General features: G+C 44.6%; 1 protein-coding gene across 3 annotated transcripts in view; it reads right to left on the bottom strand.

Moving 5' to 3' along the window:
• The window catches only part of TPP2 (tripeptidyl peptidase ii), a 176,562-nt gene that overhangs the window by 83,958 nt on the left and 64,909 nt on the right, over positions 1–27,695 (bottom strand). For all 3 annotated transcript variants that reach the window (XM_087701392.1, XM_087701391.1, XM_087701393.1), the window contains 6 exons: positions 27,450–27,600; positions 27,230–27,352; positions 27,043–27,126; positions 2,963–3,150; positions 2,599–2,773; positions 1,397–1,518 (listed from right to left, as the gene is read on the bottom strand). In XM_087701392.1, coding sequence (XP_087557518.1) covers positions 1,397–1,518; positions 2,599–2,773; positions 2,963–3,150; positions 27,043–27,126; positions 27,230–27,352; positions 27,450–27,600 — 843 coding nt within the window. The remainder of the gene's footprint in view (positions 1–1,396; positions 1,519–2,598; positions 2,774–2,962; positions 3,151–27,042; positions 27,127–27,229; positions 27,353–27,449; positions 27,601–27,695) is intronic.

Raw genomic sequence — 27,695 nt, forward strand, 5'->3', positions numbered from 1 at the left:
TGATGTTACAAGGCCATCGAGACCTTCATTAGAGATGGGTCCCCCTCTTGGAGAACAAGATCTAGAGTATGCTCCCTACTTTAAGCCTATTTCTTCTACTTTTGTGCAAGGTACACAAGTCTCTACTTTTGTTCCTTTTTCTATTTCTCTTTCTGGTACACAAGTCTCTACTTTTGTTCCTTTTTCTATTTCTCTTTCTTTAGACCCTTTGCAACATATTGGTAAAGACGAAACCGAAACAAGAGTGCCATATGCAAAACAAGGCAAATCCCCCATGGAAGACCCACTCATATGTCAATACAAGAAGGGGTAATTTTTTTTTAAATTCGTGTATCGCTTTTTCTTCTCTTCCTTCTTTTTATTATGCTTCTAATAGTCAAAATGAGTTTGATGCATTCTTCTTTGCATTCCGTATCTTCACCATCATTTTAATTTCCTTCACCTACTCAAAATCACTTTAATGTATCATAAAAAATTTCAAGCCCACCCATCCCACCCACTCCTTCCGCTGCATCACCTTCACCTTTCACACAATTCACTTTTGCATATCAGTCCACAGATGGTTTTGCACACACCACACCAAGGCGTCTATCACACATAGGCACATCCTTTAGGATCTCTATGCCTTCCATTCCGGGTGGTGCACATGCACCTTTGAAGGAGGCTTGGCCTCCTTCTCCCACACCTTTGGGTTACACCCAACATGGGGTTCCTCCTCCTTACTTAAGAGCCAATCAACGGGTACCACAATTTGCCTCCATGGCTTTACCTAGCGGACCTACTCTACAATCCATCCTGCCCAAGCCGACATTCAAACATGGCTTTGATGCTCCAATGCCTCCATCTCCACCAGCACCTTATGTACTTATCCCCCTCCCTCCTACCCTTATTCTTATACAGCACCTCATGGTTCATCTCCTCATCGGCCGAGCACACTTTCTTTGACAAGACTCATTTCAACAGGTCTTAACTACACCACTTGGCCAAATCTCATGAGACATGTACTTGACTCTCGGAACCTATGGGACCTTGTGCAAGGGTTGGAACCCCAGCCTAATCCCACACTTGTTCCATATGAAGTTGTCTGCTCCTGGAAGGCTAGGAATGCCTCCGCCATAGTCAAGTTGATGGATGGTTAGCAACATCACACAAAGATAAGACAAACAGATTATCTAAAATCTTTCAAATATTCTATAACCAATCACCATCATCTCAATTTATCCAGAGGAAACGGCATTTCATTTTATCCACTCAAATCCACATATGCAAACTACACATCAAATTCTAAAACGAACTGTAGAAGTGACTTTTGCATTGATATACTTTCAAACATATAAAACCCTTATTGAAGCAGCTTAGACAGAATGCAGGGAAATGATAAGGGCATGACACATACCTGTCTACTTGGAGGAGCCCATGCCCTGTTGTCAAAACCTCTTCTGGACTGTCGCTCAAGGGAACAGCTGTGTTTTCCAGGGCTTTGCGAACCACCCATGGACTGTAAGCCTTACCGTCAGCCTGCAAAGAGGCAGACTTCCACTATGGTTATTATAAAATTAGATGCATGCAATCTGTTCAGCTAAATTTAAAAATTGTGAGTGCAGCTGCAAATGGACTAACAGCCACAAGATCCTCAAAACGACCATTTATGTAACAAAACTATACCCCCAAAGTACAGTACATATTGGATCAAAACTACAAACCCAAAGTGATTACATATGAACAATAAGAGTACTGGACCAGAGACTACAGACAAACACAAAGAGGAACAACCGGGCAAACAGAAATAGATGCAAGCACACCAAGCAGTTCTGGGAACTTTCCAGTAACTATAGCATTATAGGACATGTAAGCAGAAACAGAAACAGAAACAAGAACGAAAATGGAACAGAAACAGAAACAATGGAGTTTCAGGGAGTCTTCGAAACATCTCTGGCTGTGCACTCTAACACCACCACATAAGAAATTTAGTTCAGAATAACTTGCAGTGCTCTGACCTTATAATAGCCATTTCAGAAAGAATGAAGACATCACTTTGAAAATGCACCATTAAGAGCACCAGCTTGGGTTAATAGCCACTTATGTCCCCGTCACCTACAAGTAGGTATCTTGAAAATGGTATTACTGTACATGTCAAAAATGGTAGGACGTAGGTTCTCCCTGCTTCAGGGGAGTGGAATATCATCACATAATCTAAGCCGAACCTCTCATGAAAAGTTCATAAAAACGCTTCTTTTCACTATGCTTAGTCACTCTCATTTCAAATACACCGGCAATTTCCATTCCACTTCCACTTGTCTTATCATAGACTTCTACTCACTTTGTCTAAGTCACTAGACAGGACAGGAAGACTTAAGGTTTCCATGCCACACAAACCACCACAATTGCAGGAAAAAACAGGCTAATACACAGCAACACGCCCCCAAGCATCTGCTTAAGTTTGGCATGCATTAACAGGTCAAATGTCCCACATTCTTACAAAGAATTACCACAAATATACTCAGAACCAAAGCAATTCCAACCCAAGCAGTAGATATTAAGCTTGGCAAGCATTAAAAGTTAAATGTCCCACATTCTTCCCAAAACAAAAGAATGTACCATCAATGCACTCAGAACCAAAGCAATTGCACCACAAGCACAGGGTGAGGACATGGATGTGCCATTCATCAACATGCGTCGCTGAAGTGTCCACTGAGGAACAGGTGCTATAGCTGCTCCGGGTGCACTCAAGCTTACACCAACATCTCCATCTGCCGTTGGACCTCTACTTGACCTATGCAAGTGAAGTTAAAAGACACATTAAAGCCTACTAATGCAATCTCCGTTACAGACTAGAGCAGGCAATCATTCATGTAAAAGCTCAAACATTCATCCATTTACACCACTTACCCTCACCTTCAATCAAAGGAAAATTTAGCCAAAACTGTACTCATTGTGGAAGGTTTCAAGAATACAAATATACCATGTATACTGAAGCCCTTCAGGTGGTGGAGCAACCAAAGAATGAGCTGCAATAGCCATGGTTGGTGAGACATATGCACCAATGCCTATGATACTTGAGGATGTACCACCAGGAGCACCAACTGTGTTCAGTGATGGGCCAGCATTACCAGCACTGCTTACAAAGATGACACCATATTTGTTCACAACCTGCTCAGAAATAGAAATGGGATATCAACGTCATCTTTCACATTGTACTGCCACAACACATCTTGTGATGTGCTTTTCCACTTCTGGTGATGTCACTTAGAATAGTCTTTCATTATCCCATATAATGGAAATGAGATATTGTTGCAAGCGAACCAAATCAATGACCATACATGCAGTCAATAAATTTGAAGTCATCTACACATGTTACATACCAAGATAAAGTAGACAAACAGCCAAGCCTGTAAACAGAATCTCCAAATAAATATTTGTCTACTGAAGTAGGGTGGAAAAGTACTCTCTACAGCTGCCAGCCCCTTTCTAAGCCAACCACAACACACTGTACAGATAGCATTTGATATTACCAAACGACAAGCATGCATGCAGGTTAGGTCTGGTGAGATTTGGTGGTTGCAAAGCAAATAGCATGATGTCAGGTGCATAACATACAAGACAGATACAGTTGAGTGTTATGACTATATAAACAACAGCATACAAAAATGGAAACCCCTCTGTCAGACAGTCTGACCAATTTGCGTAATTGGGTGCACAGTGGGGAGACAAAAACAACATGAGTTCCATTCCACCAACAACAGTTATGTGCCACCAGCAGCTCAGTTCTAATTCTCCTTCTCACATGCCAAGGAACAGGTGCAGCTGGCTTACTTTTGAATTTAGAATTGGCCCAATGAACTTGACCATGAACAGTATGAAATAAGTAGGTTCTCCAAGAAGAAACAAAGAGCCAACATCATGAGCCTCCGAAAGAGAAACAAGGGCCTCACATGCAATACAGTATTCCTTATTAGACTCAAGGAGAAGGTGTTTTATCTAGTCTTTCGAGAGTCTATGCAAGCAAACTACTGATTGATCTCCATTCTCATTCTCAAGTAAAGAGAGACTAGACATTAGACTGGACAGTCGACACCCATCGAGTTTTTAGGGATAACATACAAGATCATGCCCAAAGTCCTTGTTTGGAAGCCTTTATCTCATCTTCTACATCTCATTCACAACTCTCAGATTGCAGCTTTCTCCCAAGAAGTTGTATTTAATAATATTCATCACAAGGAAACAACTTCCCGACATAAAAATCCAAAATAAGTCCTGTATAGGACTACAAGGATACATCAGAAAGATGAAGCCTAAATGAACACCTGAGTAAACAGCTAGTAAAGTATACAATATAGTTATCTTTCGGGAATGGATACCTCTGGTATAGCTATGACATAACATACTTGTAATATCCCTTCTTGACTTTGAGAAGGCCTACGACCATGTTGATTGGATCTTTTTTTTCAGTGATCAATGGACAAGATCAGTATGTCTGTCATTTCATGTGTTTTGACAGAGGAGGCAGCTCTTTCTAGAGTGTGCATCTCGGTATATTACACTTTCCAGTCCGTTTTAGTGTGTTCACACTCACTGTTTTAGATACACAGCCCAGTGCCTTTCTTTTTCGGTGACCAGTGGTTGCATCTACACTGGAGAGCAGGTTTGCATAGGCAGCAGGCAGCCTTTTGATGCTTTTGGCTGTGTACAAGGACTGATTAGCCCACTTTGTATTCAGCATTCTTTTGAGTTCCGTGCAGATTTCTTCTTCCATTCTCTGCTTTCTCTTCGGTCTCTCTCTTCCCTTCACTCTCCATGTTCATGTTCCTCTTCCGTTGCGCACTCTCACACGGTATCATTGCCAAAAGAGAACTCAAAAGTTCTATGAGGAGGAGACCACACTCTACTGCTGTTTGGTGCAGATCTATCATGGAGAACGCAGATTTTGTGTCTTGTTAGAGCCTTCTACAATGTGTGCAGGCCATCTACAACTTGTCTTGCAAGGGTGTGTTAACACCTCAGAGAGTCTGAGGTGCCACCTAGATAGTTCATTGACTTCTGTGCCTATAAATAGGGCATGTGCATTCATCACTATATCATTTCATTCTTTATTAATTCCTTCTATCCTCAGCACTCTCCACTACTGTCCACGCCTCAAAACTGAGGACATCTCAGTTCATGGAGGCTTCTCATGTGCTGTCCAGCTCTCATTCATCCATCATTTGCTCAGCCAACCTATTTTCTGCAGCCTCCCTACACTCAACCATCTCTGAAAGTGTGCAGCAGGAAGAGAAAGAAAAGCAAACATGGAGGAGACGAGACTAAATAAACGTAGGGGAGAAGAAACAAACTGCTTGCAATACTTGATAGATACAATGCTGCAATGGTCATCAATGTAGGTGCCAAACAGTAGTAGGGAAATGAAAGAGAGTGAGGAGGGCTGGCTGACTGATCACAATAATGCAATGAATGAATGAGAGGGTAGACCACCTATAAATAGGCAAACTCGGGCCACCATTGGCAATAAAGTGGCCATGCCCATAAAATGGGCACCCACGACAGCCTATACTGCCCAAAAAGAAATGCACTAATGTATCCTCCATCTGAAGTGCCTAAAGCACATAAAATGATAGAGAAAGACTCTAATCTTCTCATCCGACTCTGACTAAGGCTCTCAAGAAAGAAATAATAGTACAAGTCACATGTTTGCTAGCACCCCCCTCAAATCATGAATGCAATTAAAGGCCAAAGGAGATGAGGATCCAAGGGTGGCAAGAAGACAGCCAATCAAGTCCCTCAATAAGAAATACCCGCCAAGGAGTAAGACCCCCTCTCCAGATATAAGCCCAATCCAATAGGTAGCCACCATAGGGCGATGGAAATGGAGATGCCTCAAATGGATCACTCCTCAAAACTCCAGTGAGGAACGGGTGAGCCATGCCTCTGAACCAATTGTGAGGCTATAGTAAAGAGCTATCAAGGGCGCCATAACTCACAAAGAAACAACAAGGACCAAGGGCCAAGCAACAAGGGATGGTAGCTCAATGACAAAGCAAAGAGGTCCTCACATGAAAGAAAGGCCCAAAGTAGACTCTAAGTCCTGAAGAAGCTCCTCAAGTTCCTAGAAATCCCCCTATAGAACACAAAGGGTCAACTAGGAATGGGTGTAGCAAAGGAAAACTGCCTCAGAAAGCCCTTGACAAAGAAAGGGAATGGAGCATATACAACTCCCTCTTCTACCAACCTGCCACTAAATGGCTCCTCAAGAATAATCCTCCACAAAGACGACATACCCAATCAAGACAACTGGGGTCCCAAGTCTAGTAAGGATATAAAATAAGAGAATATGGTAGCCCAAGACCGATGCATGGAGGGCCTTCGAAACAAAGCTCAATAAAGAGTCAAACAACACAAACAAGGTGCCAACACCACTAATAGGCACCAAAGAAATATCACCTGCAATGACTATACCCCTGTGATGGACAAAGATTCAAGCCTCCTTGAGGAGTCACATGACTCAATGCACCACTCTTGATGAGCGAAGGCAAACAAAAGATCACACTACTGAAGAATGGTCCTCCACTTGATGAATGGAGGAAACACTAACACAATGGTAATAGTTGGTGTCAAATAACAGAGGCTCCAGTGTCAATCCACCCCACATGTCTTCCCACAATGGAGACACTTGGGATATCCTTTAAACGTCCCCTCAAAATCAGTATCAAAGTCTAAAGATGACTCTGACTTCTTTCTCTTCTGTTTCTTCTACTTGGCTTGTCCTTTACACACAAATGATGCCACAAAAGCATGCCTATGTCCAGTGGCTCTGCCAAAATCTGTTTCCCCATGATGCACATCATGCTCAAGCACCAATGGGACTAGCTCCTCCCAAGGGACAGTCTCTCATGTACGAGAGGTGAGAAGACTAGTGTACAACACATCATAGGTCAGTGATTAAAGATATGAGAGAAGTGTCACAACTAGGTCCTCCAAAGAAATGTCCTTACCAAACGATATAAGTATACCCTGAATCTCCTCATCATAGGGAAATCTCCAAACAAAGAGCTGTAGCAGCTTCAACTCGAGAGATAGACGATGCCCAAATGACTAGATCTTGTATAGAGTCACCAATCTCTTCCAAACATCTACAATAGTGCAGATACGTCTTACATCCATGATCACATAATCTACACAAAGCAAAAAGAGAAATGAGTGGACTTTGGCATTCAACAAATCCCATGAAGCTAACAGATTCCAAGTCACTCCGACATAGAAATCCACGATAGGTCGGGCTATAGCGACTACGACAAAATCCCAAAGGTCCTAAGTGTCGACAATGCACTCAACTTTGCATAATAATAAAGGATAGTTCATCCCATCCGGCTTCTCAAATGCAAGTAGAAAAGGTAAAACATGCAGCTAAAAAGGGGACGCCAAACCTACCAATCGAGGATTGCTAGCCCTAGAACAATATCAAGAGAGAGATGTTAGCAGATTAATCATCTCATGAATGAGTAGATGCATCTATATTTGTGACTTGGACATAGGAGATTATTTAAGGCATTTTTTTGGTGCCTTTTTTTGTGTCTTTTTCAACTTTTTTGTCATCATTTTATCGCCGACACAAGCATTTTATGATTATTTTATTGCTGGCTGACCTTATGCATTTGGGCATAATATTATACCTATTTATTTGGGCTCCCTCCTCCTCAATGATTCATTCAATTGTAAACTTCTAGTGCAGCTTCTATTCAAGAGAGAAAACCAGTGCCAGTGCCCACACAACGAGTGACTCACCCCTGTACATGACTCATGTTTAGTATATGGATTCCATTCCCTGCTCATATCTCTAAGTTCTTTCTTTGCAGTATTCCTATGCTCTTGTGTTGTCCAATCTATTACAATAGTTTCCTATGCTTCCACCGCTGCACCCACTTTTGACATGGTGTCATCTAACATGGTGTCAGACTTGCGCGTTTGAGTCCCCGGTGATGTTTTCCGCACACCTTCCTACCGATGATCAACCTTCTACTATTTGTTGCTGCCCAAGCGATCAATCTAAAACATCTCCTTAGGATCCAACCTGCACATCACACACACACACACACACATACACACACACACACATATATAATGCTCATCTTACAATGATCATCAGAGAAGAAGATGAGCAGGAACACTATTGACAACCAATGTCAACTTCATACTTAGCAGTAGTCTTACAAACAGCTGTGGGAAACTTTTGATTTAAAACAATCATCTTCTGTTGTTGGCAGACTTCTTTGAATGTTTGTTCTATGGATTGAATTATTTGGCCAACACTATCTGAAAAATCTTTGTTTTCCTGTTTCATTTTCTAGTTGCAGTAAAATGGAATGGGTTCAGAGAAAGAATAGACTAAGTGTTCTTTCATGCTATTATCATGGGCCCCAAGTCCTTCATATAACATCTCTCTCATATAAATCAAGTATTCTTTGTATTGCCTCAAGTCACACGGTTTTGACTTGAAAAATGCTTCACGAGCTTCTAACACATCATCTAACTTATTACCAACCAATTCTTCTAAAAGAAGTTCAAATAAGTTGAACTGGATCCGCATGTTGAACAATAGCAAGTTTCACTTGTGGATGAATAGAAATCCACCATTGTTTCAATCCTCCTACAAACCCATGAATCATAGCATTGAGGATATCAATGCGATTTGTTTAGGGTTTTTCTACCATCTTTTGTCCGACATATGCATACATCATATAAATCAACAATTTATTTTCTTCTAGAGACTTGCCATCAATAGACCAAATGGGAAATAATCCAATTTTTTCTAGCACTCCAATCTTTTTGTAGAAGCTAGTGTATGAGGGAGTAGCTCGAGATGAAGAAGTAGCAATAGCATTCACAATACCATATTGTGGTTTAACAGCAACATGATGATTTGTGGCAGAATGGAAAGGAGTAATATCTGTAGTAGTAGTATGTGCATTTAGTGTCTCATGAGAAACAGTACCTGGATTGATAATAGGTAGTCGATGTGGGTTGATGGGAACAAAATCATCATCTACCACACTATCTCCATCTTCATCCGAAGAGGACAAAGTGTAGGATGCATAATGTTAAAAGACAGCTTGATCCTGAAAGTACCAAGCATATAGACTATCAAAAGGACCATTTACTGGTGTCTGTTCAATACTTTCACCCATTGCTCTGGAGTTTACACGATTTTCCACATATCGTGTTCTGTCATCCTTAGAGGTGTCTGTTGGATCTAGGCACAAAGGCATTTGATCTAAAATCTTGTTGGCTTCCTTTTGATGCCAAATTTTATCCATCATACATTCATCAACATAATCAAAAGCAATGTGATATTCTTTTTCAGACCACTTTGGAAACATCAATTCCAGATATTCAGAAAGGTCAAGTGCGGAGTCACCTGATTAAAGAGATGGTTGAAATAAGTTTGGTGATTTACTAGTATTGGGACTTGCACCATTTAACACAGAAGCAAGAGATAGACGGTAGATCTGTTGTAGATCTTTCAAATTTCCATCAAGATCAGTAGGATCCTCTTCAATAACTTGCTTCCCTTTATCTATGAGATTTTCATATGCATATTTGAGGTACCAGGACAGGGAGAAGTGAAATGAGAACCCTATCCCTTTTGCAATCTTTTTGCAAAAAAACTATTCCAGCCAATAGCAGGTGTAGCCACTACTACTGGAGAAAAACCAAAAGTAGTAACAGACTGTGATGGGGAACCAATCTGTGATGCTTAAGTTTTTACCATCTATTGGCATGGTTGAAGTGTGGATTCACAAATTGTCAAAAGTTGATTTATTTTGCCCATGAGTCCTAGTAATGCTAAATGAGTCCAATTTGAAGCTTGAAGCTTTGCAGTCAAGGAAGTAGCATCCTATGGACGAAGATAAGGGGCAGCCTTGTATGTATGATTCTCACATTCAAAATCTTGTAAAGCATTTACAATGGAGGAGGAAGAAGCTTGCTCTATCAATTTTTTACAATGCTGACATATACCATTGAGAATAGTAGAGTGAGAGCATGGTTGAGTATGAAACTTTAACTGATTAGCCCGTTGAGGAGATGAAATCCTCAACTGTGGTTTTGGTAAGGGCAGTTGAGCTTTGTCAGGAGCATTATCTTTCACAATTCTTTGAGGTAAGTGGAGAGTCTTTCCTTTTATGTTCTATACAGTGATAACTCTTGGAGGTAAGAGTCCCTTCATCTTCAAAGAAGATATATCTAATTGCCATTCATGTGGTAAGTCAGTTTCTAACCATTTGACACAATCAAGTAAAAAGCATTGAGTGCTTTCATCCGATTTCATAATAATAGTCTGTCCTCTATCTTTGGAGGAAATTCCTTCCTTCTACAACTCTAGGATAGCCAAAGACATACAACAAAACACCATGCGATATTGAATAGCAAGGTGAGCGAAGAGGCTTTCATTTGCAAACCTATTGTGTAAATGTGTAGTAATTCAGGCAAATATGGGTCATCCATAGCTATGAGATAGTTTGGTCTAAGCTTCTACTTCTTCTTCTGCTTCTCCTGATTCACCTATTAATCTAGAGAACTTTATACTAGTGAATGCACACTCAGTATAGTTTTCTCGAAGAAAGGATAAGGTATTTCTAGGAGCATCAACTTCTAGACAAAAACAAAAGGAAAAACACCTTCCCTCAGAATCTAACACTTTTGCCACCTCAACAACTAAAGAATCTTCTAATGAGAAGGCCAAGGATAAATTGCGGCAATAATTTTTTCATAACCCACATGATTTACCCAAACCAGATATGTTAAGTACTAAGACAAAAACCAAAGCTAATGTGTTTGTTCCCCATGTTCTTGAGCAAATGCATCACCCTCGCACAGCTCCTCAAGTTATACAATCTATTCATCAAGTCAGTACTTCAACTCACCATGAAGGAAATGAGATGTTGCATGCTTTTACTCAAATGCAAGAGAAGTTGCACACTTTATGTAAAGTATTGAAAAGAATTCTGAAAGGACAAAAACTTATAGCTCAGAACACTACAGAAGTCCTAGCAGAATTACAAACTCAAGCAATCTCTCCTGAAAATCCATTGAAACCTGTTAATCAAATCCAGCTCTCTTCTAAAGAGGTTACTTACAAAGTAAATGCTCCGAACACTGGAGGACCAATCCCTATGATCAGTGTCCAACTAAAGAATATGCCACAGTTTTCTCTCTATGTGGATACACTTCTTGACACTGGATCAAGTCTCACCATTGCACCCTATGAATTATTCCCTCCTCATTGTATCAAAACCACAAGCCCTATTATAGTAGAATTATCCAACAATAAGAAGGCTACTTTGATACCTGTGACACAAGCATATCTCCAGCTCGGTCACATAAAAGTCCCTATTGAAATTCAACTTATGAAGTAAATGAGATATGATATTTTGCTTGGGACTGATATTCTTCAACACTTGATACCTTATACTTTTTGGGTAGACCATTTCACTACTACTTATCAAGGTAAAAAAGCCGATCTACCTCTACTTCCCAAAATAGACCGCAGCATCTATTCTTTGACAGAGTTACCATCTCAACAAAAAATGCTTGCTCTACAAAACAATGGATCCAAGCTGAGCTCAAAAAATATTATTCTAACATTGATCAAATCACTACTCATCTTTGTACATTCATGCATGAAGACCCTTTGATGTTCAAAGAGAAAAGTACTACTTATGCTATACCACTGTCTCTTAAACCAAATGTTAAGCCAACAAAAGGCGTTCATTCAGGTATAAAAGACGATGACTTAGAATTATGCAAGCAAGAGATTTAGACTCTGCTAGAGAAAGGTCTAATAGAACCTACTAATTCGCCATGGGCATGCCAAGCATACCTTCTGATCTTTTTACACTAACCTCTGAGTACTTGCTATAACCCATATAGTGCCTTAGCTTGCATACATAATACAGATACTTAGGGTACATATGCCCTTTTGGTTATTCCATGTACACTTCCTCTTCCAATATTCCATTCAAGAAAGCATTCTTGACATCCATTTGGTATAAATTCTGGCCATAAATCAAAGCGAAGGCAATCATTAATTTAATTATAGTCATCTTTGTTACTGGGCTAAATAACTCCTGTGAGTCCAATCCATATGTTTATGCATAAGAATTTGCAACCAATCTTGTTTTGTATCTTTCCAAAGAACCATTTGACTTGCGCTTGACCTTATAAACCCACTTGCAGCCAATTACTTTATTGCCATAAGATAGCTCTACTAGATCCAATAAACATTCAATACAAAAAAGAGGGCACAAAAGAATGGTGATTAATTATAAACCTTTGAATGCTTATCTAATCGGCCATGGACATCCTATTCTTTTGAAGGACATCCTGAATAAAATTTTTAAAAAGGCCAATGTCTTTAGCAAATTTGACTTAAAATCAGGATTTTGACAACTTCCCTTGAAGAAAGAAGACCGCTATAAAATTGGTTTCCGTGTGCCACAAGGAAATTACCAATGGACAATTCTTCCTCTTAGGATTAAAACTACCCCAATCTATTTTCAAGGATGGATAAATTCCATTTTCTCTAAGTTTCCTTTTTGTCGTGTATATAGATGATATATTAGTCTTTTCAGAAACCATCAAAGATCATATCCAACATCTCTATAAGTTTGCTCAAGCAATGGAAGATGCAGGAATGGTTCTCTCTCCCACCAAATCAATCCTATTTACAACCTCACTTGAATTTTTGGGGTTACAAATTCATTATGGCACAATTCAACTTCAAGATCATGTGTTAGAAAAGATACTTGAATTCCCTGCGGAATTATCTTTTGTCAAACAACTACAATAACTTTTGGGTCGTCTTAATTGACTGAATTCCGCCACTCCCAATTTGGCCCTTTATACCAAAGACCTTTATTCTCTACTTCGCAAAGGTCATTCTAAATGGGAGACAATTCGTGCCATTGCTTTAGACAACATTAAAATCTTATCAAGAATCTTCCTCCACTACATCTCCCAACAAGACTCACTTTAATCCTTTACATGGCTGCATTTGATTATGGTTGGGGAGCTATTCTTTGTGAAGAAGACAACACGACACCGTCATTGCATATTTGTCGCTGTGCTTCAGGAATATTTAATGAAACTCAACAAAACTATACGTCCTATCAAAGAGAAATCCTGGCCATGATTAAAGCAATCAAAGTCTTTCGCATCTTTGTTGAATTTGTCATTTTCACCATAAGGACAAACCTTCAACATGTCCCCAGCTACTTGACCAAAAAGGCTCCCAACAAAATCAAAAACAAAAGGCTTCTCCGATGGTCACTTTTCTTTGATGCTTTGAACATCACTTTCCAACATATTCCAAGCGTGCAAAATACTTTAGCTGACCTTTTATCACGTCGACCACCTTAAGCTTATTCTCTACCGTTTATAAAGATATTCCATGCGCACTCAAGTCTCTTTTTGGGCATGCTCCAACTCACAGAATCCCACTCACTCTGTAATCATTCTTGCCACTCTCTTGTGGCTATATAAACAAGCCTTGTATACTCACACAAACATACTTAAAATCTTCCAGCCCTTACTCTCCTAGCCTTGTAATCATGTGAAGCCTGGTATTAGTTCTCTCAGTTCTATCAATTCTCTAATATATTCCGTTGCTCTGTGATTGATATCAAAGCTAATAAAAACACTGACCAACAAGAGAAGAAAGATTGTAAGTGACATTGTGAGATTTTGCTCTTCCTAAGGCATGTAGGCTCTGTGTTTGCCGTTCCGAGCATCTTCCTTAATCGTCCAGCAAATCCTAAATGGCTTTTCAGTTCTACGTTCAAGACATTGTCTAAGCGGGGTACAAGTCATTAGGCAATTTCACAATCATCATCGATGAGGCTCATCCTAGTTCAAAATGGATCTTACCAGAGATCAATGCGTAACAAATATATGGAGAACAACAATTGTTTAAGTTCAAGGCTTCAACCTTATATATAGAGAATCAAGACATATTAACGGTAGGTGATGCTATATCTAAAGATCAACATGTAAATTTACTCCCCTTAGTTTTACCCAAAATCCAAAAGCACCAAACTAAAAAAGACTACCCCTATTTACATCTTGGCTACATAGCAATAGGCATCATTCCTCTGCTTAGACATGGTCTTGTATGGCTGCCATATTAGATACTCGTTGTGTAGAACTCATGGACATGATTGTAGGAGCTGCAATTTCTCCCCTCTCTAATGGACCTATTTTCTTTGAGCTTAGGCCAAACTATGTCATAGCTATGGATGATCCATATTTGCCTGAATTACTCATGTTACACATCCACACAATGGGTTTGCAAATGAAAGCCTCTTCAGCTCACCTTGCTATTCCATATCACATGGTGTTTCATTGTATGTCTTTGGCTATTCCTAGAGTTGTAAAAGGAATAAATTCCTCCAGAGTCCAAAGATAGAGGACTATATATATATATATATATATGAATGAGATGCTTTCTATGTTTCACATCATGAGTGCAAGCCAAGCTAACCATAAAAGGAGCTGAATATCAAAGCCAAATGAGCTCACCCTCGAGTCTGGGAGTGAGCAACACTCTGGGTCACAACCACATTCCAAGGGTTGGCGTCCCATACCACCACCCCACACCATCCCAATGAATGGATGCATCAGCCAACGGGCCAAGAGTCCAAGAGTCGATGACACAATGAATGTGCCCAATGGGCATGGAGTCATATTTATAGGACTCCACTGCCCTAACCCCTAAGTGCTCTTAGTGCATTCGCACTAAGTCACTTAGTAACCATCGTGACCAATGCTACTAGCGCCCATCTAGATGTCCAAAGACATAACACTGTCCCTGATCAAAATCGGCCTGTTTCAGTCATTTGATGCCTATATTTTGTATATAGCTTTCTTAGTCTTGATTCTTTATATTATTTTATTCCTGTACGGCTGCATTTAATGCTTGAACTGCCTGTATTTTTGCTGCAGCCACTTGTATCTTCCTATTTTAGGGTTTGTGCAAGTTGGGCAACAGGATCTTCAAGCCTTTCTCTGTGATTTTTGGCTGTAATCTTCCTTTCCCATCCTTTTCCAGCTGTGTTTGGTCCGGCTTTCCCTGCTTCAGCAATCGTTTTGTGATCAGCTGTCTATTCACTGCATATGAACTCCTGATCAATGAACTCTATACTATGTTTGGCTGTACTCTATCTTGATCTCTCTTCTTTCCTTTATCTTCTCATCCTATCCCTCCAAATGGGACCTCCATGTTGCTCCACTACTAAAAACTTCATGGCTTTAATTATCTCACATGGAGTACTCTCATAAAAGCTTGGTAAGTGCAAAAGCCATTATGGTATGTGGTTTTAGGAGCAATTGAACATTTTTAACCTCCCACTCCTCTTCTAGATGATTGGGACCCTATCAACCATAAGGAAGTTGTGCTTACATGATCTTATGATGATGCCTGTGTTATTTTGCTCTTCTCTAATGTATCTGTGAAACGGTTCTACGATCAGTCACCTCTTGCAAAATAGCTTCTCTAATGTATCTCTAAAGAGGTTCCACAAGCAATCACCTCTTGTAGAAATAGCTTCACTAAGGTATATTCCTATACTCTACTGTATCTCTAAGCAGGTTCTATGAGCAGTCATCTATTGTAGAATAGCTTCAACAAAATGTGAGAAGCTTCAAATTTGTATGAGGCTCCCTCAACCATGCGTCCTGTTAGCCGTCGCTAGGAAGACCTGGTTAACCACCACGGCTCGGCCTGCTAGTGAGAGGTGAGCCATGCTCCAATAGGTCAACTTCCTCCAAATAGAATCGAGGACTAGAAGAAACTATTCGGCGGAAGTGATGTCGAGTCCCACCTAGAATCCTAGGTAACGAATGGTCTCTGCTCGCCCATCTAAATCCCAGGTGGGCGCCCCACTCCATGCTAGAGTCCGTGTCTGTGAGGAAACCAACCGACCTTCGCCAGTTGATTTTCGCTCCCGCTGCAGAACAGAACTGTCAGAGTGCAGCGGTGCGGAAGCGTAGGACTGAGAGAGAGAGAACGCAGAGAGAAAAGGGAGAGAAAGAGACAGTGTACAATGAAGATCTGCTGTATAAAGAATGCTGAATACAAAGATATACACGGGCGCGGTGCGCTGGACTGCGTGTCTCCACCTCGACGATGCGACCTGCTGTCCACCTCGAAGTCTGCTGCAGTCTGAACTGTCTGCTGTCTGAAATCTGTGAACAGAGACAGAAAACTGCACAGCACCGGTCTGTAATCTGCGACAGAGAAGAGCGTGTAAACTGCTGGAAACGTCGGCAATAAATAGGCGAAAAACCACCTAGAAGGGGGCACCAGAAATAGGGCGCAGCCTGGAATAAATCTGCTGCAGGCAGTCGGACTGCCATGTGGCAGTCCGACTGCTGCTGGTCCGACTGCAGCAGTCCGACTGGACTGCACCAGGCTGAAACCTGCCTGGCTGTGATCTCTCTAACACCCCCTCTCAGAGCCTGGGCAGGGCAGAAGCCTGAGGGATCTGGAATGTTGCCGAAGTAGAGCCTGAGGAAGCGCCTTCGTAAACAAATCCGCAAGATTGTCCTCCGTCTTGCAATACTCCACAGTGATGGTCTCATCGAGAAGCTTTTCTCCGATGAAGTGGTACTGGATCTCAATGTGCTTCGTCCGGGCATGAAAAACAAGATTTCTTGCCAAGGCAATGCAACTCTCATTGTCACATCGCAGCAATGTAGGACGAGTCTGGGGGCACCCAACCTCCTCCAACAATCTCCGAAGCCACACAACCTCGCATGTGGTGGAAGATGCGGCCCGATACTCCGCCTCAGTAGACGAAAGGGCTACCGTGGGCTGCTTCTTGCTACTCCATGAAATAACACCTGCACCCAAAGTAAAGCAATAACCTGTTGTAGACCGCCTGTGGTCCACGTCACCGGCCCAATCCGAGTCGCTCCAACTTGCAAGTACAAGATCTGACCCATCTGTCCCTGCGGGGTAATGAATCCCCAAATCAGACGTCCCCCTCAGATACCGAAGTATCCTCTGAGCAGCCTGCCAATGCACCGTCTTAGGTTCACTCATGAACCCTGCCAAGAGCCCAACAGCAAAACATAGATCAACCCTCGTGTCGAGAAGCCAAATCAAGGACCCTATCAACTGTCGATAGCGGGAAGCATCCGCCAAAGGAGAAGCTGAGTGGGAAGTGGCCTTCCAGTTCGGATCCATAGGAGTAGAGAGGGCCCGACAATCTCCCATCTCAAAAGTCACCAAGAGCTCCTGTACATATCTCTGTTGGGAGAGAAAGATCCCCCTCTGAGACTGATAAATCTCATGGCCTAAAAAGAAATGGAGTAGCCCCAAATCCGTCATCTCGAACGTCCGATGTAAAGCTGACTTTGTCTCCTGGACCTGCTGTGCATCATCACCTGTGACAATCAAATCATCAATATATAATACAAACAGCACACAACCATCCTCGGAAGTGTGAACATACAGCTGCGGATCGGCCTAGGACCGCCGATATCCCAACTGAGTCTGGAGGAACGAATCAATCTTCTCGTTCCAAGCTCGCGGGGCCTGCTTGAGACCATACAGGGCCTTCTTCAACCTGTAGACTTTCCCATCTGAAGAATCAAAGCCAGGAGGCTGCTCAACGTACATCTCCTCCTTCAAATCACCATTCAGGAAGGCCGACTTCACATCCAGCTGATAAACAGGCCATCTCCTATGGCCAGCCAAAGCAAGAACAGCTCTAATGGTTGCCATACGAGCTGTAGAGGCAAAGGTGTCATGACAATCAATCCCTGGGCGCTGGGCAAAACCCTTAGCAACAAGGCGAGCCTTGTGCTTATCCAAAGTACCATCACTGAGATATTTGGTCTTGAAGACCCACTTGACTCCAATGACCTTCTTCTTCGGGGGGCGTGGCACAAGTGACCAAGTGCCATTCCTCTCAATAGCCTCCAACTCAGCTTCCATAGCTTTCTTCCATGGGACGGACTGTAAAGCCTCCTTCACGGAGGTGGGCTCTCGATCCTGCATAACTCGGGACATCAAACAATAATTGGAGCAAACAAGCTCCGAAGAATGCGCCTGGTGCCTCCGTGACCGCCGCGGACCATCCTGCGGTCCCCACTCCTCAGGAACCCCCTCGATCCCTGAATCACGGAGTGTGTCACGGGCCCAGCGAGGAGGAGGCCGAACCTCCCCTCGTCGTTCTCCATCAGTAGAAGACTTTGGAATGTCCACCGGTGGTAACTCCGCAGAAGAATCCGGTGGAACAGTAGACTCTGTGTCAGAAACAGAATCATAATCAAACGGCACAGGCTCCAGTGGAACTGTCGAAGGAGCCAAACTCTCCCCTGGATCTCCAAGAACGGGATGCTCCTCACCCGTTGTAGAAGTCGGAACCTCCACAAACCGCACATCACGGCTAGTATATACATCCCGCTTGACGGGATCATACAGTCGGTAGCCTTGGGACTGGGAGCTGTAGCCAACAAATACCTGTTTTCGGGAAGCCGCTTCAAATTTGTCACGGTGAGCCTTGGGAATGTGAACATAGGCATCACACCCAAAGACCCGAAAGTAAGAAACATCTGGCTTCGTCCCAAAATAAGCCTCAAATGGAGTCATCCCTTCCACGGCCGTTCTCCTCATATCCAGATGATAGAACCTTCCTCGATTCACGATCAAGGACTCGCACAGTAGAACTGTCAAATTCCACCAGAAGACCAAGGGAGCAAATCTTATGAACTGAAAGGAGATGGTACCCTAATCCTGGTACATGCAAAACCTCTGAGGTATGGGTGCCACCTCGTCCATCCGGAATAAGCTGCATCTTACCCCGACCTGCAATAGAAACTGAAGAGCTGTCTCCAATGAGAACCTGCCCACGCGAAGGTCGCAGCTGGGCAACACCATCTGATGAAGGAGTCATGTGCCGTGAGGCACCACTATCAATAATCCACTCTCGAGATTGGGGAGCCGCCATCGCAGCATCAGAAGCATCCGGTGAAGCGTCGTCAATGACAACTAAATGTAGAAATGCAGCTGATGAGGGTGCAGCCACCACTCCAGAATCCTTGGTTTCCTTCTTCTTGGTGTCCTTCGAGTCTTTGTCAGGGCAATCCTTCTTCCAATGGCCAGTCTTTCCACAAATATGGCATGTGGAGTCTTTGTCCTTGTCCTTCTCCTTGTCCTTCTTGGACTTGTTATCCCCCTTCTTCTTCTTTTGGTCCTTCCCCTTCTTCTGAGAGGCTTGACCTGTCAACGCCTCCGACTTGGAAGCATTCTGTCCCTTTAGCTGTTCCTCTTGGTCCAAGACCATAGGAACCAACTCTTCCCACCGAAGAGTAGACTCTCGCCCCGAAGCAATAAGGGCAGAGTAAAATGTACCGAATCGTGGCGGCAACTGGGACAAGAGTGTAATCGCCATGTCTTCGGAGGAAATTGGCTTCCCTGCATTCTGAACCTGCATCTGTAGCTGCCTTAGCTTGTTAATGTGTTCCCTTAGCGAAGAAGACTTATTGACGGACAAGGTCCGCATCTGTACCTCCAAAAAAACCCTCTTCATCAGGGTCATCCAATTGTACATTTGATCAAGCTCCAGCCATATCTCACGAGCCACCGTCAAGTGCTCGATGTGAGCGATCACGGCTGTAGTGCATGATAGAAAGAGAAAGGATCGAATCCTGGCATTCAGTTTGTCCCAATGAGACTGGGCCCTGGCCAACTCCGCACGAGCATCGGAAGAGAGTTTGGACTCATCTCTTACCGACGGCCGGTCAATATCTTCCTGTACCAACTCCGCCAAATCATAGGACTCAAGAATGGCCAACATCATAACGCGCCAAATGCGGTAGTTGTCGCCGTCGAGCTTCTGATCTGTAGGAAGAGCCGGTAAGACAGGCACCTTCCGGTCCATAATCGCCTGGAACTCCAAGTCCATCTCTGTAGACATCTTCACCTGCAATGCCTTCTCAAACGCAAAAGCAGCCCCCTCTGACTGAGTAAACTCAGCCTGCTAAGGCTCTTCCGCGTCCCGAAGCTTCTTCACCCGCCGGAGGCGATGAAAAAGCAAAACCTGCACTTTTAGGTTGAAAACTCAAACTTCCTCCGCGTCAAACAGCAGTAAACAGCAGCAAATCCACCACCTGTACTCCTTTCCTGTGCGCCCACACTCGTTTCAGCCTTGTTCCAAGGCGCAGCCCTCCTGTCTGCCCTTAAACGCAAAAAACGCAAATTTGTGTCGCGATGGAAACTCCTTTTCAGGTTGATTCTGCGCTCAGTCAGCCCTCAAACACTGCTCTGATACCATGTCAGAGTGCAGCGGTGCGGAAGCGTAGGACTGAGAGAGAGAGAACGCAGAGAGAAAAGGGAGAGAAAGAGACAGTGTACAATGAAGATCTGCTGTATAAAGAATGCTGAATACAAAGATATACACGGGCGCAGTGCGCTGGACTGCGTGTCTCCACCTCGACGATGCGACCTGCTGTCCACCTCGAAGTCTGCTGCAGTCTGCATTGTCTGCTGTCTGAAATCTGTGAACAGAGACAGAAAACTGCACAGCACCGGTCTGTAATCTGCGACAGAGAAGAGTGTGTAGACTGCTGGAAACGTCGGCAATAAATAGGCGAAAAACCACCTAGAACGGGGCGCCAGAAATAGGGCGCAGCCTGGAATAAATCTGCTGCAGGCAGTCGGACTGCCACGTGGCAGTCCGACTGCTGCTGGTCCGACTGCAGCAGTTCGACTGGACTGCACCAGGCTGAAACTTGCCTGGCTGTGATCTCTCTAACAAGAACACCTCAAGGGCCAGCCTCACTCTCTCCAATATCAACTCATCGTCCTCTATGTAGAGTGTTGTATCATCTGCATACTCCGAGTCTAACAACTCAGTCTCCTCTCTCACGGGAAGTAGGAGGCCACCTAATCCTCTCGCACGTGACCTGAGGAAATGAGGCATCGCCCGCAAAGAGTAGGAACAGGTACGAGGCCAGCGGACAGCACTACCTGACCGATCTCTCCGGTTAAAACTCCACCCCTCGCCTACCACCTATGAGAACCCTGCTGGTGGCCAATCTATAAAATGCAGAGACCCCGAGAACCCAAGCATGGGGGGAACCCAACCTCGCCATGGTGCAATCCCAATCCACCCTTTCATAAGCTTTCTCAAAATCCAAGAGTAGTACAGCCAGTCTCTACCCACTGTGCTGAGCCCACTCTATCACCTCAAAGAAGGTGAATACATTGTCTAGGATGCTCCTATCCTAGACAAAGCTTGTTTGTGTGTCATGGATGATGTCTAGAAGCACGGGGCATAGTTGCCTACCAATTATCTTTGCCGGTGCCTTATAGGTCACTTACAATAAGGTGATCGATCTCCACTGGGAAAGCTCCAACCGGTCTCCCCCTTTGAGGAGAAGACTGATAAGGCCTGCCTAAAGACTCCCTGGCATCTGTCCTGAAGTGAAGATCTCCTAGAAGGCCATCAATAGAGGGTCCTTCACCACCTCCAAGTGGGTGGTGAAGAAGGCCTTAGACAGGCCATTCTCTCCCGAGCATTTCTGCCCGTCCTGTGTATGGAAAGCCTCCTCTAGTTCTTTCTCTATGAAGGGCGCTAGAATGGAGCATCCCATCTCCTCTGTGGTGACGAGGGACGGGATGTGATCCCATACCTGCTACCTACATCGCAGTCCTCTAGCTGAGGCTATCTCCTACTGGAAGAGGCGACAGTAGTAGCTGGTGGCAATCTCCATCACCTCATCTGGGCTGGAACGAGTCCTCCCATACTGATCTCGAAGGCTGTGAATCTGCTCTCCTGAGGTGCGAGGGTGATCCTCCTAGAAAAACTCCCTGTACATCGTATCCCCCTTCCACGCCCAAAAAGCTGCTAAGGTGCGGAAAGAAAACTCCGAGCGCCTATCCCCTAGGCCAGCAATGGTTGCTCACACGCGCGCCTCCTGTGCGTGGAGGGTGGGATCTCCTGGTGCCTCCTATAATAATCTTTGCCTGGCTGCAAGGTCCCGCCGCAATGCTCTCTCCTTCTCCCAGCTCTGCTGCTTGGCCTATATGGCTACCTCTCGGCAAATACTGCTCGACTTGGCTAGGATCTCTTCAACCTCCTCTGCGATCCGGTCCCTCGTACCCCACTCCCTGATCCAAATCTGCTCTATCTGTCTCATCACCTCCTCCCTCCTGTAGATCAAGCCGGGGAACCAATAGGATCGTGTGTCTAGGACAGATGCTGCAGGATCAAGTGTCAAGAGAACCGGACAATGGTCGACAACGTGGTGCCTGCCAACTACCCAATCTGGCCTCCACGAGTGCCTCCCCACTCCCCAACATAAAACATGTCCAACCGCTCCAGCCGGACTCCACCTAGCCGCCTATATCCCCAAGAGAAATCCAGCAACCCCTCCCTCCTATGGAAGGCAGGGTCCCTCGAGGCATCACGTGCTCCCACTGCCAGTAGAAAGACCTCCCATGCCTCCTGCTCCTCCCTAGCAATACCCTGGTAGTTTCTGTCTCTGCCCTACTGGTCCTCCAAAGCCTCCAGGTTGTTGAAGTCACCTCCAATGATCCAGGAGTCCACCTCTGGGAGTCCATTCGCAATCTCCACCCAGAACCTGCTACATGTCCTAACCTCCGTAGGGGCATAGACATTGAGAACTCCAAGGCACGCGTCCCCAATATCCAATCTGATCCATAGAACCCTCCCTGCCACTATCGTCCGTGGTCTCGTACACAAGGAGTGAGACTTGGGCCGATAGAGGTGCATACACCACCACTCCTGCCGTGGGCACCTATGGCATGCTCCTAGTAGGTGCGCGAGCTGCCCAGGAGTACCTTCCCTACCCGTTGGGCCTGGGTGGGCGTGAGCTTGTGCTCCTATAGAAGTAGAATGTCGATCTGTCCGGCAAGGGCAAGCTACAGCTCATACCGAACAATCAACTTCTTGGAGCCACATGCCCCACTGTAGTGGACACTGTTCACATTCCAGGATACAGGTGTAAGCTCATAGGGAAACCTATGACTGACCGAATAGGCATCTATTCGGCGTGGAGGCTACTGATGAGGAGGAGAAACTATGGGGCACACAAGTATGCTTTGCCGCAGGTCTTGAGGGTAAACTCCAATCCCCCATGGTAGCCCTCGGCCGGACCATAGGGGTGATAGATGCTCTCGGTGGTACTATCAATGCATCTATCAGTCATGCTGAAAATCGTGACTCTGTACATTGGTTGAAACAGGCCACCTGTGCCAAGGGCCACTCAATCACATCCCGCGGAGCTCTCCACTGTGGAGGGGCTTAAAAGATAATGCTCAAGTGTGGGACCTCGACGCCAGCCCACCAGTTAATATCCATCGTGTAACCAGGCCACTGCTGTGTAAACAGTGCTAGACCTTCTTCTCCCATCCACTGGGAGATGTGGTTCTCCACCTGACTCTTCAACTCCTCCTCTATCTGTGTCGTCGTCCAATCCCCTGAGTGAGAGGACTGATGGAAAAAAGTATAGTTTGGTCCATCTGACGATGCTAGTTGATCGACCTTGCCCCTCCTTGATTTACGAACCATGAAGATTTCCACCTCTAGAGGTAGTGGGAACTCTTAGCGCTTCACAACTCTCAAGTAGGACCATGGGCCACTGCGGAAGAACTCCTGTGGCAATAACTATGCCTATCTCAGAAAAGTGTGACAGGCGGCAGGGGCAGATGAGCTAGTAGCTGTGCAGGAGGGGGAAGATTGCTAGTGCGAAGAGGATGTAGGCGTGTGTGGCTCATCACCCCCTGTGGGAGGGGGGTGGCTCTGGGGGGGTCACCTAAAACGGGGGCGGATCGGGAAGATGCTCGGAAAGGGAGGTGGTGGGGGGGAAGAAGATCAAAGAATGGTGGGATGGTTGAAAGTACGTGGCGGGTGTGGGGGGAGGCTGGTGGCCTTGGAAGAAGGGGGGGACTCTAGGCCCGGGTTAGTGAGGGGGGCATGGAAGGTGGGGGGGTGTGGTGGTGGTGGGTGCTTGTGGGATCTCAAGTGAGGTAGTCGGTGGTGCAGGTGGTGGATGTGGGGGACTGCGGTCCTGCCGGCGAGACGGACAAGGGCCCCGGAGGGGGGGGGGGGAGGCATCGCATGCCCTCTTGCTCCCAGCTGCCGAGGCTCTGTCTGAGGAGCTGGCTGCGGCCCCTCCTGCCGTCTCCCTCTCTGTCATCTCTGGACCCGTGTGAAGCCATTAGCGTCCACCTACAAGCCTGTCAGCAGAGCCACCTGGCTCCAAAACGCGTGCAGTCTACCGCCTGGTGCCCAAAGTTATGGCAAACACAAGCACTGCCCTAGTTGCCCAGTCACAATGACCTGCTGCCTAAAGGAGTGACCTCCTGCCTCAATCTCCAGGAACTTTGATATACTCTTTGTGTCTTTCACAGCCACTCGTACCTTTGGGGCTCCTGCAGATATCACTATATCCACAAAGGAGGCAATAAGAACTGTGCCAAAAAGCTATCCAAAGTCCTCCACTAACTGGCGGTACTCTACCACCAGTCTATGGAAAAGTAGAGTAACTGGATGTCTAAGAAATCTGTTATGGAGCGCAAATGTCTCCACTATGAAGCCACTGCACCAGGAAACCATGTAAATGATACCCTTCGTGGAGGCATAGGGTGAGCTCTCCACTAACTCACGCACTGCATCCGTAGAAGTGAGTTGAACCATGAAGATCCCTTGGCCCGTGCGGACTACCTCTGTGATCTGCGTTGTGCCAATGCACAGCGTGGAGTGGAGCCAATCCCGCAGCTGGGTCCTCAATGGGGAGTGTCCAATAACCTGACCGAAGATTGTTGTTTCTTTCAACTCCAGCTCTGTAGCACAGATGGCTAAGAGTTGTTCCCCCGAGAGGATGATACACAAGGTGTTTGACTGGGGGGCACTCGCAAAATGTGCCGGCATCTGACCGAAGGTTTCCATTGCACGTCCCTACTGAGAAACGTGCCGATCACACTGCTGAAACTGCCGGAGGGGGGGAGGAGTGTTGCTGCAAATGGAGGGAGCAACACAGTCTGTTCTGCTTTTTGAGGATGATGGAAGCACTAGGTGCCACAGGAAATGTTTCCAGACTAGAGTCGCGTAGGTGAGGGGCCTAGAGCTGCCAGTTGAATGGAACGGGGGAGCAGTGGGGGGGGCTGGGCGACCGATTGGGGAAGTGCAGAGGGGGGAGAATGGGCAAAAAGAAAAAAAGAAAATAAAAACGTCCAGTTGGGCATCAGGTTTGGTGTCGGGATACAACGCAGGATTGGGGAAGGGCTAGCATCAGAGCGGAGGCGGGGGGGATGAGCAGAATGGATTACTGGTAGAGCCACAACGGAGACCAGGGCGAGATGGGTTGACGGGCGTGGGCAGCTTCAATTCGCACCGCTGTGGGATGGCGGCCAAGAGCCATGAGCCAAATACCCAAATGTGTCAGAGCAATTGATGTAAGTAGAAGGATACAAGTAGTGGCATGAAGAACTCAGAGAGTAAGCCAAGATAGATGTATGTCTAACTGATAGGACTTGGCATGCTCAAAGAGAAGATGGATCAAAGCAGCCCAAAAGCATCTAATGCAAACAAGTATCTATCAAGAGCATAGACATGTAAGAGATCCCAGTCTCATCTACTCAAGAAGCTCAATTGCATAAATCACAAGCTCTGCAATATCCAGAGATAGCATGAAGCTCCCACTGGTAGAAAGATTGATGTTAATCAAGCAACCAAGCTCAAAGAAAGCATGTGAATACATAAGGCATCATGGAGCCAAGACCGTATATCAATGGAGTATCCAGAGCAAGGGATCAGTCAAGTATCACCTATAACATCCTGTACATCATGTAACAATCAATGTCAAATATTTGACAACCCAAATAAGCATCCAAGAGCTTCAAAGGTACAGTGCTTCGCATTGTTCATCAACTCTGCCCTTGAGCATCTTGTACATTCTCTCCTTCATTTATGATTTACAGCATTCTTTCATTCACATCGGAGTTCTCTCTCTTCTCTGTTTCTGTCTGTGTGTTTGTGTGTTTTGCGCTTTGCATTTAGGGTTTGAGTTTTGTAGGTCATTGTCTAAGCCTTTATGTCTCAATCGTGGCCATACTTTCTATGTTTCCTCATTACAACCCTAGATTATCTTCACATAAGGACTTGCTTTCACTACAACAACTGAGACATCTTTCCTATAACCGGTGGTGATGATCCTAAAAGGAAATGTTATTGCCACCAAAAGGTAATGGATTTAACTGAAATTAGAGTCAATGACACCAACAAAAATTCGCCCTAGATCTGAAGAATTCTTACAAGGAAATTTGGTGAGCAAAAGGGACAGAAAGCTGCATTATCACAGGTTAATTCAATCCATAGATACAGCAACAATAGAAGAAAAGGACAGAGCAAGTAGTCATAACTACGGATGGATTTGACTGGGACCTGAGCAGAAAACGTTCCCTTCAAACTCATACTCTTGCCATTGCAATATGGGAGCAGTCACAAGGAGCAGATGTGGCTCATCAAGAGGAGAAACGCTAAGCTGGGGGGCAGAAAGCTCAAAAAGCATGAAGAAGCCACTAAAATAGCAAGCCTGAGATGCTTCTAGAGAGAGAAATTAATGTCATCCCGCCATTTTGCCACAGACATTCTCAAATAGTTGTGGGCTCGCAATGTTACAGGCAACAATATTGTTAGCACATCTTTCCATGACAAGTGTCAGACATTGTTGAGAATAATCCAACAAGCTTAAATTCTCCATCCCCCGTAAATGAAATTCATAGCCTCCTCAGGGGGGCAGGCCAATAAAAGTGTCCATAGTGTCACTAAGGCCTTACAGTTGGCAGGACAACAAATGTGAAGAAATCTAAAGTAAGTTCACAAAAGCAAACAACCGCACACACATGGCTATTTTAGTAGTTTTATGCAATAAACAGGAAATGCACTGTCTTTGAAATGCAATCTTCTTGCAAGGTTATGATGCTATATCTGCACATCTTCTTTAATATAATGTGAGGCTTACTTCATTTGCAAGCTCGACAAACCGTCCATAATCAGGACAAGATGTTGGCTCACCATAGCTCATATTGATGAGATGGCATTTATTCTGTGCATGAAATGAGAAAAAAGGATCAGAGACTCTATACAAAACTGTCGCATCAAAGGGAAAACCCTCAACACAACAAAGCATGATCCAATAATTGTTTAACCTCTATAACTGCTATCAATGCACGAACTAGGCCAGTCCCTGTTTCCATAGACCCCAATCTTGAATCTCCTATTTTGCAGGAGATAAGCTGTGCCCCTGGAGCAACCCCACAGAGTAAAGGTTCCTGCATTTCCAGCTCACAAAATAATTGTCATGATGTATCCTGAAATTTCAATGTCACATACAAAGCAGCTCCTTTTGATGATCAGCTAAATCCTGACCTCTGCATGATATGCTGCAGTAATTCCTGCCACGTGTGTTCCATGGGGAGAACAATCAGTCACAATGCTCAAAACGTTTCCATTGTCATAGACATTTGTTACAAAAGAACAAGCATCCAAATTGCTAAATATTCCATACTTCTGCTCAATCCTGCAATTTGTACACACAAGAAAATCATATTAAGAGATGAAACAGCTGGTAAAGCTCAAACACTTCAAATTCTTTTACAAAAGTCAAAACACACC

Source organism: Lygodium microphyllum, chromosome 20 (assembly GCF_053477565.2).
Source record: "Lygodium microphyllum isolate KBCC chromosome 20, Lygodium_microphyllum_v1.1.10, whole genome shotgun sequence".
NCBI lineage: Eukaryota > Viridiplantae > Streptophyta > Polypodiopsida > Schizaeales > Lygodiaceae > Lygodium > Lygodium microphyllum.